The sequence below is a fragment of the Fulmarus glacialis genome, unplaced genomic scaffold (genome assembly GCF_000690835.1).
Source record: "Fulmarus glacialis isolate BGI_N327 unplaced genomic scaffold, ASM69083v1 scaffold39557, whole genome shotgun sequence".
Lineage (NCBI taxonomy): Eukaryota > Metazoa > Chordata > Aves > Procellariiformes > Procellariidae > Fulmarus > Fulmarus glacialis.
Genome location: NW_009224524.1, coordinates 11,068 through 25,735, shown reverse-complemented (window position 1 = coordinate 25,735; position 14,668 = coordinate 11,068). Strand labels below are relative to the sequence as shown.

At 41.0% G+C, this 14,668-nt stretch overlaps 1 protein-coding gene across 1 annotated transcript; it reads left to right on the top strand.

Annotated features, from left to right (window-relative positions):
* Positions 1-1,156: 1,156 nt before the first annotated feature.
* LOC104079958 (band 4.1-like protein 3) lies at positions 1,157-14,335 on the top strand (the record flags this gene model as incomplete). Its single annotated transcript, XM_009582172.1, has 11 exons — positions 1,157-1,192; positions 1,360-1,425; positions 1,895-2,086; positions 5,339-5,413; positions 7,915-8,037; positions 8,547-8,945; positions 9,977-10,108; positions 10,550-10,648; positions 11,762-11,842; positions 12,107-12,223; positions 13,473-14,335. Coding segments are annotated over 10 exons (1,314 nt in total), but the record flags the coding sequence as incomplete, so codon positions are not given.
* Between the last annotated feature and the right edge of the window lie 333 nt (positions 14,336-14,668).

Sequence of the window (14,668 nt, the reverse complement as noted above, 5' to 3'; positions counted from 1 at the left end):
TTAATATTTCAGACCGTTAAAATTATTGTCAAGGAAAAATTCTCTGTATGACCTGTCAGGGCAATTTGGCCTTGGCTGTAAATAGAATAGATTTGAACTGAGTTATGAAGTAATCAACAGATAAAGATTTTCCCATGGGTCATTTGACTAATTAGGGCTATATGAAAAATTAACAATAAAATAGTGGCACAAGCATTGAAAGAATCCAAACGGAGCAACAACATAAAGTCTGTTGAGACGAGGCAGGAGTACAAAATGCTTTGAAGTGCCCCTTGCGCTGTATGGCTTCAGGCCTTGAGCCATACAGAAAGTAAAACATAATCCTGAAACCGTGACATTTAAAATACTCGGTTTATTAATCAAAAATGCACGATAATCTCCCTAGCTGCCATCTTTATTTTAGAGGGGAAGATTATGTGAACCTCAACTTTCCTTACGGATACCTGATTTTCAAAAAGTGTGGTATACTTGCCATCTGAAAATTCAGCCCTCAGAAACGGGGCTGCTCGGGCAGTCCGTATTGCATTGCTTTTGAAAATGTGAGCTGACGTGAATGCGATGTGTATGCCATTCCAGAAGACCACCTCTCCAGGTAGATCCTGAAAGAATATATACAGGCTAAATATGAAATTAATCATATAAATGAAGAAAGGGACTGGGGCTAGGGAAATAGCATTTTAAGCAAATAAAATGTGCTTCGTTCTGTAGAAAGTGTTGCGGGTCGTTTACCCGTGACGAGCTTATGCAGAGCTTTGCCTGTGGCCCGGGAGATGTCGTATGTTTAAACTCTGGGATTATGGACGTCCAGAGAATTTGCTGTTGCCGTTCTGTCCTAAACCAGCCACGATCTCGGTGAGAAGGTCCAACTGCTGCTCCCTAAGTAGAGATCTATGAACATGGAGCGCACCAATGATCTTTATAAAAGGAAAATGTTTAATATTCCTTCATTCTCAGTTAGGAAGTTTGAAAAGAGGAGGCTTGCTCTGAGTTAGGAGAACCGTGCAAAGTCAGCCAGTGTGTCTACTCCTTCTCCTTAAGCCCTTAGCGTAGAGAAAACGTGACCTTAACCTAGCGTGTTCCTCTCACCAATTTTTGTAAAGCCTTTGGCCGTACGAGTGGGTAAGGTGTTGTTTTCCACTCTTTCTCATGCTGGCAGTCGGATCAAGAGGAGGACGGAGATCTAAAGGCACAGGTACAGAAACAAAAGGCCCAGACGTTGCTCAAGTATCAATGTTGGAGGTGTTCACCTCTCTCAGCATGTTATTGTCAGTTCTCTGTGAAGAAATGTGTAGAAACAGCATTTTGTATCCTTTCAATACTGTGTCCCTTACCTTTCCCTTTCTTTTTCACTTCTTTCAGAATAGTCTGATTAAGCGAATACAGGGTGAAAATGTGTATGTCAAACATAGTAATCTTATGTTAGAGGTTGGTATTGGTATATACCAGTGCATGTACGTACATGTGTGTTAGTTTTAGTGGTAAACTGTGAATCTGCACTATGATGCATGAACTGTGTATTCCCTCCTGCTAATAAATCAAATAGATTTTTTTTTTCTCAGATTATGATGACTCCTCTAACTTGTACTATAAATACATATATGCGTGCGCGTATGTGTGTGTGCATCCACGCGCATATGTATGTTTGTTTGAAGCCTCTTTATCAGGTGTAAATTATAGTGATACAGATAAGCTCTTTATACTCACTTGTACGAGATATGCTATGCTGTTATCTTTCAAAATGCCACATTTTCACAGAGTGTTGTGTTAGTGCTGTGCTCCCCGGCTCCCTGAGATGTTACTTCCCTCTTTACTAACCAAGTTGTGTGTTTTGGCTCTAAAATTTACTTGGCTTAGGATGTATTACAAACTGCTCTATTCTTTTAAAACTGTCCAGGACCTAGACAAAACCCAGGAAGATCTGATGAAACATCAGACCAATATAAGCGAGCTGAAACGCACCTTCTTGGAAACCTCCACAGAAACGGCTGTGTCTAATGAGTGGGAGAAGAGGCTTTCCACATCTCCCGTTCGGCTTGCAGCAAGGCAGGAGGAAGCTCCTATGATTGAACCACTAGTGCCTGAAGAGGTCAGCGTGAGCTGAAAGGCTTCATTACGTATTTGTCTATTTGTTTTTGCTTATAATAGCTCTTAGTAGATCAGAGGCCGTAGTTAGAGGCCATTCCCCACCTGCAGAGCCTCCCTTTTCCTCAGCCCTCAGGCTCTAGCAGCAAACATGCAAGGAAGAGCAGATAACTTTATATATATACATAGTTAGAGTATGAGATTCACTGTAAGCCGCGTAGCAGAACTGGGTCTCTCTCAGGGTGTGAAACGCAGGCTTCCTTATACATTCGGTGAGCTTGAGGAAGTCCAGCCATGCGTGAAAGAAACCATGAGGGTGATGGAGAGAAAATTTAAATAATGGTGACTGGTTGGGAGCAGCAGTATAGCGGGACGGATGGGGGTACCGAGCTTGACAAGAAAATACAGACCAAAGGGCAGAACTCTCTCAGTCTTTGGAGGCGGGGAAGAAATAATGATGATAATTAGACCTGCTTGGCCAGTTCCGTAAGGGAACTGGTAGTTGCTGCAGTCTGCTGGATACTGTTTAGATGAAGACCCAATGCAGATGGCTAAGCGTGTGCATTTTCATGCTGTGTGCATGCGTGAAAAAATCTTGCTCACTGTGCAGTCTCAAAGTGTTTGCAAGAAACTTGCCAATTAAAAAGCTGCCTTTTATTTAGTTTGTGGGTAGATAATGAGTTGTAGAGGTAACAACGCAACATTCATGTTGCCGTAAAATACACAGATCTACAAAAAAAGCAGAGAATCTTGGTTTAAATCCAGTGGAGCAAAAAGAAATATACTTGTGTGGTCTGCACGAAGATTATTTTTTTTATTCTGTTGTGGATGGATATCTGGTTTCTGTCTCACAGGAATCATCTTTATGGCATTACAAACCAATAACTGGTCATAAAATTTGCTTCTGTCACGTCAGCACTGGTGTAATGTTGTAAGGAACTCTGCAAAAATTGGCTGGAAAGTATAGTTTGAAAGAGTCTTTTGCTTTCCCACCTTAGAGGTTGACATTGCAGACCCGCAGCTCTGGGGAAGGGAGTCCCTGGAGGCACCCAGATAACACGTGTCAACTCCTCCTCTTAGGGAAAGGGATGATGCCAAGAAAAAGACCCCAGCTCCTCTTCTCCCACATTATACCCACCTAACCGGTGGCTGATACAGACATCAGACATGCATTAGAGTGGCCATCAGGTTGTATTAAAATACCTAAAAAGCAGACTGGGTGCCCAAAGCTTACCTTTTGGAGAGAGTGCGGAGGAGTCTTAATGTTGCTCCTACTGCTTTGTTCAGGAATCATAGTAGATCCTACGACCATGTTAGTTTGGTTGTAGTTGAAAATACAGGTTTTCCTCCTTAAAAGTAAAATTTTAAGTATAAGAAACAGGACACATTTAACATATTAAAGATGTAAGGAACAGTTGAAAGGGAGCGGCTGGCTAGCTGAGCCTGAATCAGAGGAGTGCAGGTGAAGCAAACTTATAACCCCCCCCCAGTTCACTTAATGTCTTTATTACTTTAGAAATTTAATAACAATTTTCAATTAAAATGCACAAGGAGTAGCAAAGCATTACACAGTTACGTAGGCTTCATCCTGACGAAGCACCATTTACCATTCATTTGGAAAGGAGAAGGTACCTCTTCTTTTACTGGAAGAAAAGAACTTGCTCAAAAGCAATGTCCAGTTACTATATCTTATATGGATCTAAGTAGATGACAGCTGTCCCACAGAATCTCATCCAAATGAAGGCATTTCTGTGGAAAAATGTGAGTGGATTTGAGCTATCAGAGCCTAACTCTGAGGTGACTTCTGGCACTAAGGCACCCCTGCTGTAGATAAATCTGACCATCCTTTTTGGTCTTGCTAAGCGGGATGGTTTCAGTTCACATGTCCTGCTGAGAGAGGAATTTTTCAGGAAAAAAATGAAGCCATGCATGGGTCAAAATCAGCACCTTGATGTCTACTAAGAAATGCGGAGGCAGTCAAGATAAAGAGCACGTAGAACCCCGTTATGTAGTAGCTTCTTCTAGTTAAAGAAGTTGCACATTTAACTTAGCATATCCACTTTAAAGATGTATTCAGTGCTGTTACCTGCAGCTCTTTAATATAGTAAAACAAGAACAGAAGGGAAAATACGCCTTTTCAGAATGCGTGCTTTGAGCATTTGGCACCTGTGTGTGTTCGGTCAGTTTGACTTTAAGCCTGTCTGGCCACCAGTTGGTTTCTTACAACAATAGGGGAAATACTTTGTTTTTCTTTAGTTATGAAAAATACAGTTTTAAATATCTGCCATAACGGTGGCCAGATAGCTGCAGAACATGACAGCCACCATATTAACAAACTCCTTGACAATGTTTAGTCTGACCTGGATTGGATTAAACCAGCACTTTAGAAATAAAGAAGTTATGCATCTCATTATAGTCAGGGAGATGAGCCATTTCTCCCTTTCTCTCTCAACTTTCTAGAAGTTTTGTATCTTTCTTTAAACGTGTACCTTTCTTCTTGAGTATGTAGAGTATACGTGTTTAAAATGGTACACTAGGAACGGTACCTTAGGAAATTGAGTCTTACCAACATTTGAAACTGTGCCAGTTGGACAAGTTGCAGAGATACTCTTCTCGTTCTCACAGCATTGGGAGGGCACAGGTGCGAAATAGGTGAGGAGGGTTTTGGTGTCACGGTACAGAGGATAATACAGTGGCTAGGCGAAATAGGTGAGGAGGGTTTTGGTGTCAAGCTATAGAGGATAATACAGTGGCCACCTTCCTGCATGGGAACAAGACTCTGAGACCTCTTGTACCTGTAAGGAGAAAAGGAGAGCTGAAATCTTTGCAGCACACACCTTCTGCCTGCTTCAACAGGGAAGGCTGCAAACTCAGGAAAGAGCTAAATCCAGGGTGAAGGTGGAGGGGCCTGTTCTAGGCTATTGCTGGAAGCCATGGAAGTTGGCACCAGACACAGTTAAATGAATAATAGAAGATGAAATGAACACAGTGCATCCACACCCGGTGTTATTCAATTTACTGTTTTTCCTGCTACGCAAACAGCATGCTCGTGTCTGCTTTGCATTCGTCACAGAGAGAGACTGATTTCACTTCTTATTGGAAACTACTTTGCTGTGAAATTCTTCTGTTTAATTCTGTTTCCTAATTTACCATGCAGTTAATAATTTGTAGAGTGGAGAAATATGATGAGCTGTTGTAAAGTATAGTGGACTACATGCCCTCCATTTACTAAAACCATTTATTCCCCTGACATTAGACCAAAGAAGAAAGAGAAAAATCAGAAAAACTCATATTTTTGCAGAAGGGAGGTACTACATTCCTTGAATTGCAGGTAAAAACAAGTAATACTTTATTGAAATGCGGTCTGATAGGCTGGCAATAATTTCTTATTTTATTATCTTTTTTTCTTTCCAAGCCACTTTTTTTTATGTATTTATTTCGTAAGTTCCAGAGGGAGATGTAATTTGGGGGCCAAATTCTGAGGAATGAGTACCCGCCAGAGTTTATGGCTTCCTAATAGAGACTGATTTCTCTGCTAGTTAGAACTCTACTTGCACGGTGCTATTTGTGGATGTTGTTTGCAGTTGTGCATGCATTTCCAGCATAAACCTCACTGAGAACATTATGGTGAATGGGGCACTTCTGTCATTAGCATGAATTTCCTTTATACTGTGAAGTGAATTCAGATTATGCTGCGTGATGGTGAACTTTGTATTCTTATTGGTTTTTCTATTAGCCAAGTGTGATAGAGAAGAAGCTGCAGGAAGGAGAATCTGCTGGCACTTTGGTTACTACTCATCAAATCATTATCCAGAAAAGTATCCCATCATCCCTAGAGGTTATTTTTAATTCATTCGATTTTAAACTAGCACATTTGCTTAGTTAAATACAGAAGTTACGGTCGTAAGGTCAAATAACTGGATGCGGATTGCATAGCCAAAGCAAATCACATAGCATATTTGCAGAAAGAGGAAAAAAGATGCTGCATTAAGTTCAGTTCAGTATCTATAGTAGTATAGCGTTTACTGTGTTGTACTACTCAATTCAAACAATGCTGAAGGGGGTTGATGTTATTCTAATGGAAACAAGGAAATTCAGCACAGACTACAGCTACATATAAATGCATACTATTCTAAAACCTCATCAACAGTGTGTTTGTCACAACTGGGGAACAGTTGAATGGGCTTATTTGCTGTATTTTTGTAATTTGGTTTTGACTGTAGCATTATGAACCATTGCAATATGTGATTTTTAATCTCAGGATGATTCTATCATCATTTTAAATGATGCACTAAACCGCTACCCTGCTTCAAATTACTACAGAAATAGTGTGGCAGAAGTAACTTTTTGTGTCCGCATTATTCGGGCGTCTAAGGGGAGGGAATCTACAAAGGAATCATACTTTGCCTAAGGTGATGCTGTTTGTTTGTTTGATAACTGCTCTAAGAGGTGCAATGGTAAAAGTTACTATATGCTTTCAAAAGAGGCAGCATTGATTTCTTAAAAGTCTTCATGCTTTAGTGCTCCTGAAGTAGAGATAAACCTTCAGATATTCTAATTTAGCTTTTATATCTCAAATATAGGGCACTGAGGATTGGGTTATTATAGACAAAATACCCTCTGAGGTAGTTGATGGTGAATCGAAAAAAAATCTGGCATACAAAGTAGTGACTGTGAGCAGTAAAACTGCCTTTCCACCTGAGATATTAAAATCCAGTACCGTTCTAATGCAGAGCTTTGAGGACTTGGAAAGTGAAATACAATCCAAAGAGGAGAATAAGCAGAAAATGTTCACCCTAGGAAAGTCCTATGATACCGTATCCGGGAAAATTGTAACCATGACAAGTAAAGCTAAAGAGGGTGAGAAAGCAGTACAGCCTTCAGTAGAAGCTTTGCAGAAAATGGAAAGGGAAGTGCAAGAATTTGTGAAAATCATTCCAGTAGTGGCCGAGTATGAAATCCTCGAGCCTGTCACTGATGAGAAAGCCAGGCGGGGATCCGACGTGCAGAGCACGAAAAGAAAGCTGTCCGACTCTCTGACACCCATAAAGGAAGCAGAATCTCAGATGCAAAGTCCTGAAGAGGAGAGTTTGAAAAAGACACTAAAGATGGACCAGGATTTGCAGTTACATGGTACACTGGGAAGCTCGCAGCTTGACAAAGCAGAAAAACACCTTGGCAGTGAAGCTGTAAAAGCAGGGGCATTTGCCCGGAGAGATAAGAGCCTGTCTGAGTGGAGATATTCCAGAGAACAGCCATTTACCATTGCTACTGCTCACTATCTTACTGAGTCGTCTGCATCAAAAGTAGTGGTAACAAGTGGCTTTGACTTCATGCCACGGTTTAAAGATTAAAGCATGACTTCTTTTAGGCAATCCCCTCACACCACCCTGCCTTTCGGTTCTCTTGCTGCCTGGCTTTATGTTGACAAGCCAACCCAGCTTATTTTTTTCCCCTCATACTTTGAATCTGTCCCGCAGTCTGAAGCAGACATTATATAAGGCTTTCAACCTTTCTGGTTTATTTAAAGATCCATGTTACTGAAATGTAGTATTGCTGCTGTGGCTTGTTAATAAAAGGGAAAAAAAGGTTTGCTTGAACCAGCAAAACGCCAACACTAACAACTATGCTTCGTAACTATTGCTCACTACAGCCATTACGAATTTGCTCTGATTTATTTTCCCATTCTTTTCCCGTTTCCAACCTCTCTGTGCCCCTGCAACCTTCTCTCCCTTCCCTCCGTCTCTGCCTCTGGTTTTGGCAATTAATATGTCTGTGCATGTGGGTCTGCCTTTCTTCTGTGTATGACTCTACATTTCTTTGTCTATTTAGACTAAACAGTCCAGCGGTGAAAAAACCTTGGATGGTTCAGATATCTTCAGTTTAATAGAGTCCGCCAGAAAACCGACTGAGTTCATAGGAGGGGTTACTTCTACTTCACATAGCTGGGCTCAGGTGGCCGTTCGATTCCCTCCATCAACGTTATAACCGCACACCGATTACTTTTGCTTTTCTTTTGTTTCCTGTTTTTATGCATAATGCAGAACCTGCATAACTAATGCATGTATTGGTGTGCCTTTTCCTTTGTTACAGTAGACCACAATAGAAACTTCACCGAAAAGAAAAAGAAAAAAAAAAAAAGGTTTTGTCTCATTTCACGTTATTTTGGTCGTTTTGCAGGGTGCTGTGTTTTGCCTTTATAAAACTCACGCAAAAATACCAATGAGAAAAACACTGTGGCATTTCTCTTCACTTTTAAAAATGGCGATTCTTGCTTTGTTTTCATTTCTACTATTCTGATAATGTCCTGAGAGCGAAAACCCATACAACGTGAGAGAAATAAATTGGCAAAATGTAATACCCGTGTTTTTTTTATTTATGTTCACAGTACATTAAGCTGAGGAGCTATTGCAAGTAGTGTTGTCTGCTTCTGACACTGAGGGTTTTTTCCTCCTTCCCTGCAGAGAATAGACACGTCGACGTCTCAGGAGATAACTTCCAGTGACATGAAGCAAGCAGTTCAGCCGCATCAGGGTACAGTGAAGAAGGTTGTACAGGAGACTGTGGTTATCGAGGAGAGACACGGGATGAATGCGCACGCGAGCGGGGATCCTGCCAAAGCGGCCGGACTTGCGCTGGATGCCCAGGCCGGGGCAGCGTCGGCGGTGGCTGCTGGCCTGAAAGGGAAGGAGGGCTCTGCTGGGACTGAGGGGGCGAAGGAGGAGAGAAGGGAGGAGGCTGGGAAAGCCCTAACCGCACAGGAAGGAGTCGCTGCTGCTGCTGCTGCTTCGTCTGAGCAGGCGGAGGAGCACAGTACAACAGTCCACCTTTCGGAGTCTTTGGAAAGAAAACCTCATTTTGAGGTAACTCGTTATTAAATCGGTCATGTCTGTGCTGAATTGTAAAGGTAGGCAGTAGTGGACTGAGTTAATTCCTCTCGTGGAAAGCAAAGTGGACCTTTGGTTGCTACAGCAGGCAGTTTGTTTCTCCTCTTATTTCCTCCTTGCATGGCACCTGCAAGGCTTGCTGCTGGTTCCCAGTATTGGCAAATGCCATGCATATTTTCCCTAAGAGCTCTTTCCACGCTACAGAGAAATACCTGATTTGGTGGCTTTTTCTGCAACGGATAACAGGAATTCAGCTGGCATTCTCTTTGGGAAAGTCCATCAAGATTGGAAAAGTTCACGTGTCCTCAAAGACAGAAAGTGCCTTTTTTTCCATGCTTGGTACAATTGTAAATAAGTGTACTGTGTCTTAAACAACCCAAGCTCCTCATCTTAGCTCCATAAGCAAAACTTCAAGGATTATTTTGCAGAGAGGTTAGAAAAAAACTTGCTCTTTTTTCCGAGAGCTGAATGGAAGACTAAGCCTGAGTAGGATTCATTCTCTTGTCATTTTAAGAAAATGTATAATCCCAGAATGGCTGAGGTTGGAAGGGACCTCTGGAGGTCATCTGGTCCAACGCCCCTGCTCAAGCAGGGTCACCCAGAGCCAGTTGCCCAGGGCTGTGTCCAGACAGCTTTTGAGTATCTCCAAGGTTGGAGACTCCACAGCCGCCCTGGGCAACCTGTGCCAGTGCTCGGTCACCCTCAGTGAAAAAGTGTTTCCTGATGTTCAGAGGGAACCTCCTGTGTTTCAATTTGTGCCCATTGCCTCTTGTAGTGTTTACATCTTTTCTGAAGTTTGTTTTCATGAAATCCAGGATAGTGCTAAATGTTGCCAGCATTATATACGTGTATGTACCATTATAATGAAGAGAATTTTCTCTTTTCTTTTTTTTTAAATGCAGAGCACTTTTTAGTTGTTCCCCCTCCTTTTCGCAAGAAAAAAAAATATTCTGAGAAATCCAGAAGCTTTCCTAAATGTTCCAATTCCTTTTTTTTTGTTCACGCAGTCGCCAGTTGTGAAAACTGAGACTATCAGTTTCAGTAGCGTTTCTGCTGATGGGGAAAATCTTGAAATTTCAACAAAGGAAGTGCCAGTAGTCCATACAGAAACAAAAACCATTACGTATGAGTCTTCTCAGGTAAGAAATTCTGCAAAACCCAGTGTCTAATTTAACATGGCCTTAAGGAACCCATGTGTCTTTACCCATGTTTAAGTGTATGCCTTAGCATAAACTGTTCTAAGCTGTGCAAGTATTAAATATTAGCATGAGGCGGATGTACATACATTTAGCTTACCTGAGGGTGACTCTCATGTCCTGGCATAGGGCCTTTCGAGAAAATTAATGAAACTACAGATTTCAAAGCCCCAGCTTCTCATCTGTCCTTCCAGAAGCGAAGGGGAGTCTCCAGATGCAGAGAAATACTGACACATGATCAACCTAATAGCAGTCGTTTCCCTACCATTAGATACTCCCTTTATGAAGAACTGTAGAAGTAGAGAAGTTCAGCCAGTCCAGTTCTTGCCTCCCTGTGCTCAAGAGCACGTTTTTTATGACTGATTTTCCCTTTCGGTTCCCTAGGTGGATTGCAGTGCTGACTCAGAACCGGGTGTATTGATGAGTGCACAAACTATCACGTCTGAAACCACCAGCACTACAACCACTACACATATCACCAAAGTGAGTCCTCAGAAAACAGGAAGCTTTTTCTTTCACAAGGGTGTATGTTTTCTTAGCTTCAATTCTATTGTTTATCTTAAAACGTGGACACATGCTTATAGTCTCTGGACAAAATCCAGTCTGGTTTGGGTACCTGTCTTCATTCACCTGTCTTTGGCTATACTGGCTTCATTAACGCATCATCCAAGGACTTGACAAGAGTCCCGAGAGTCATAAACCCTTAGGTTATGTCTATGCAAGCACGAAACGTTGCTGTGCAGGGATTCTTGAGTTAGCTGCAAATACTGTCAGGAACTGGAAGCAGTGTAGCCACGTTGGCATCATATGGTAGCCAGGAAGGAATAATTTGCCTGACCATGAGGCTCCATTGACATGACTATACTGCCTTTGAGTCCTGAGCTGTTATCCCTGCACGGCGTTGAAAGCACATAGTAAATCTGCATTGTGTAGTCATAACAGGACAAGCAGTCGGCTCAGACGCCGCGGTTGCATTGCTGGGTGGTGCCCTAAGGAACTTGCCCACAGCCAGACAGAAAGCTTATGGCTGCACAGACAAATGATGTTGGGTCTTCCAAGTTCCAAGATAGCATCTAAGTAACAGTTCCTCCCTAAACAGAAACCCTCTTAGTGCCATGACAGCTCTCCTACCAATATTCATTGAGGACAGGATTTCATCTCTCTGCAGTGAAATTCACCCTTCAGTAGATGAGCTATACAAAGGCCATACCACCCTGTATGTCCTTCTGAAGCCTACAGTGGGACTTAACGAGGTCTTAATATGAGCTGTCTGTATGTCCATTCTTTTCTTCATGGCATGAATTTACCATGAATACCTGCCATTTTTGACATACAAACATCTCTTCTGACACGTGTGCAGACTGATGAGAATCATAAAATTATCTGTGTTGGAAGGACCTCTGGAGGTCATCTAGTCCATTCAGAGCAGGCCAACTTCAGAGCTGCTCTGGTTGCAGTTCAGGTTGTTCCCTCTGTGTGCGCTGTTTGAGATAGTTCAGTCCAGTCACGTCTGGGTTCCTGCACTGATCATTCTTCGGATGAGCAGCAGCAGTCTTTAAAGTAAGTTACTGACATGCATTTGTCCCTCCCGTCTAGACTGTGAAAGGAGGCATCTCGGAGACAAGAATTGAAAAACGAATAGTCATCACAGGAGATGCAGATATCGATCATGATCAGGTAAAATCTATAAGCTGCTAAAGGCTACCCTGAGGACTGCCAAAAAGAACATTTCTAAACATTGCTTTAAAAGATACTATTCATACTGGCATGCCTTAAATTAAACTGGATTAGTACTTAAATCAGTGATGGTGTATTTCATATTTTAATCATTTTCCTCATTTGTAAATTGTGTAATATCTCATGAATCTCTCCACCTTGCTACTGATCACGCATGTTCCACCTCCTTTTTGTTTTTGCCCTTCTGTGGTTTCCTTGGGATAGGCGCTGGCTCAGGCAATTAAAGAAGCCAAAGAGCAGCACCCTGACATGTCAGTGACCAAAGTAGTGGTACATAAAGAGACAGAAATCACACCAGAAGATGGGGAGGATTGACCACAGGTAAGAGGACTAGATGATTTTCCTAGGCATTTACTGGGCTGGCATGTTGCAAAGGTTGTTTTCCTACCATAATTCACCTCTAACTCTTTGCTTTCTCTCACTGGCATTTGCAAGTTGCATTTGTGCTGGTTATCAGTTCTGGTATTTGAATGTAAACCACATTCAGCTCTAAACGTCTTTCTTCATTTAATGGTGCCAGCTGGAGAAAGAGAAACTACTCATTTGCTTTTGTTGGCTCTCTGGAAAGTCCTCATTGTCCATGCTTTGATATAGTCTGATTTTCTAATTCTGAAGTCAAAAAAATCAGTTGTCTGCTTTTATTATGTCATTTAAGAACAAAAATAATTTGTTCTTAAAGGTATGCATTTTGTTTAAAAATGCCAAGGGAAAAACCTACAGCTGCTTTTTAAATGTCCCGTGCAGATATGTTACAAGTTAAGCTTTAATTCCTAACTTGCAAAGATATGGTCTAACTTGCTTTTGATTTTTCTTTTAAACCCAGTGAATCAGTGTGTCGGTATTTGGATGTCTTGTCTTTCTTGTATTTGAAAGAACATTTTATGTTTTAAAGCAGCATTGTTTATCAGGATGAGATGATAATGCAGCTTTTCTTGTGTCAAGCTTTTTTTCAGTAAAGGCATGCTCTCTAATTGTGGCTGGCTAAACAGACGTCTTAATATTACTATATTTATTCTGTGTGCAAAAACGTGTCATGCATACTAACCTGCTATGCAAAAGCCGTTAATGCCAGCACCATTGCACAAATTGCTTTGAATGCTGTATGCAGAAGGGAAAAAAAAAGCTGCTTGTCTGATTTGTTTAAATCGACAGCAGCGTTTTATTCTTGAAACTATATATATTCCCTAGCACTTGGTGTAAGTAACAGAGTATGATGCACAGCACCGTTTGAAGCTGTTTTGTTCTCCTGCTTTTGGATATGGAGACCCTAAAGAAAACTGAATTTCAGTATCTGTTTTTTATTTGGAAGGTGGAACCAGTCACTGAGGAGTGAGTAGCTGTGATTCTTGTGGTATTCTGCTAGGTCTCTCAGAGACAACATAATGTGGCCTGTCTATTGATGTCACTAATTCTTCCCATTGGCGTCAGTGGATTTTGGATTTGGGCCAAGTTGCTTATACTGGGAGGATGCCGTTTTCAAATAGCTTTTTGTTACGCGAACAAATTGACAAAATCTCTTTTGCAAGAGAGTAGTTGCTTCAAATAATTAACTGGGTTCTCTTTCCTGCAGGAATAACCTAGATTGCATACGAATCCAGACATGCACACCAGTAGGAATACGAGAGCCTATACGGAGTCTCAGTTCCAACCTGACTGACTTGTATCTGTCTATGGAAAATTTCAGTACGGAAGAATTGATCTTGACCGTTAATAAAGAAACTGGCAGAGATACCTTCCCATAGAAAGCAATCTGAATCAGCAGCAGTTAAACAATATTGCATGAAGCAACGATAAAATTACAGAAAAGCAGCATTTTTAATTTTCTTAAAATGTCTAAGTTTTCAGCTATACCTGCACGTTCATAAACAATATAAACAGTGATCTCATGTAACACATAAACAGTTCATGCCTTTCACAGTTTATGAAGGTCTAAACAAATTAAAATTTGTTAGGTGGCAAGCCTTTTGTTTACAGATATTGTAAATGAAGATTACCCCCAAAATGCTAGAAGCTGTATAGGTACTGTGTATAATGTTTTACCACACATTAGATGTGCCAATAACACAGTTTATTCAGTAAACAACTTGAATCTTATATTTGTTTCATCTGGTTTTATTACTGCCCGATAAACAATGACGAATCTTTACTCTTATCAAAATATTTAAATGCTTACAAAGTGTGCTTTGTATACCTGACTGAATACCTTATGAGGTAGTAATGATTTTAGTATATTAACTTTAATGATTTTTGTCAGCATTGTTCAGAGTCAGCTTCCAGTCACCCTTCACAGATCCTAACCTTGTAAATTATATGTAGTTATTTTGGAGGAGAAAAATCTGTATTTTACTTAGTTTGCAGCATTAGAATATTATTAATCTGAAATAACCGTGATGGTTTTCTATTGATTTCCCTTTTGTTCTCAGAGGAAAAAAAGAAAAAAAAAATCTGTTTGAGAATCTGGTCAGCATTTACTATCTAGTTCAGAGTCAAGCCTTAACCTGTACAGAACGTCCACTGAAAACTCGTTAGTGTCCAGCTATAATACCCACTGAAGGGATAGCGTCCATTACACTGTCAGCTGCATCACAACACATGGTGAATGTATGTTTCTGCATAGTGAAATAAAAGTGGTAAATGCATCCAAAATCGTATTGTTCTGTGTCTAAAAGCACCCAGTGTTTTTTAATATTCAAAACGTTAAGTTACGTTTGTAAGACACCACAGGTTTTACTCATCTGCACAGTAGACACGTTTTGTCCTCAGCGG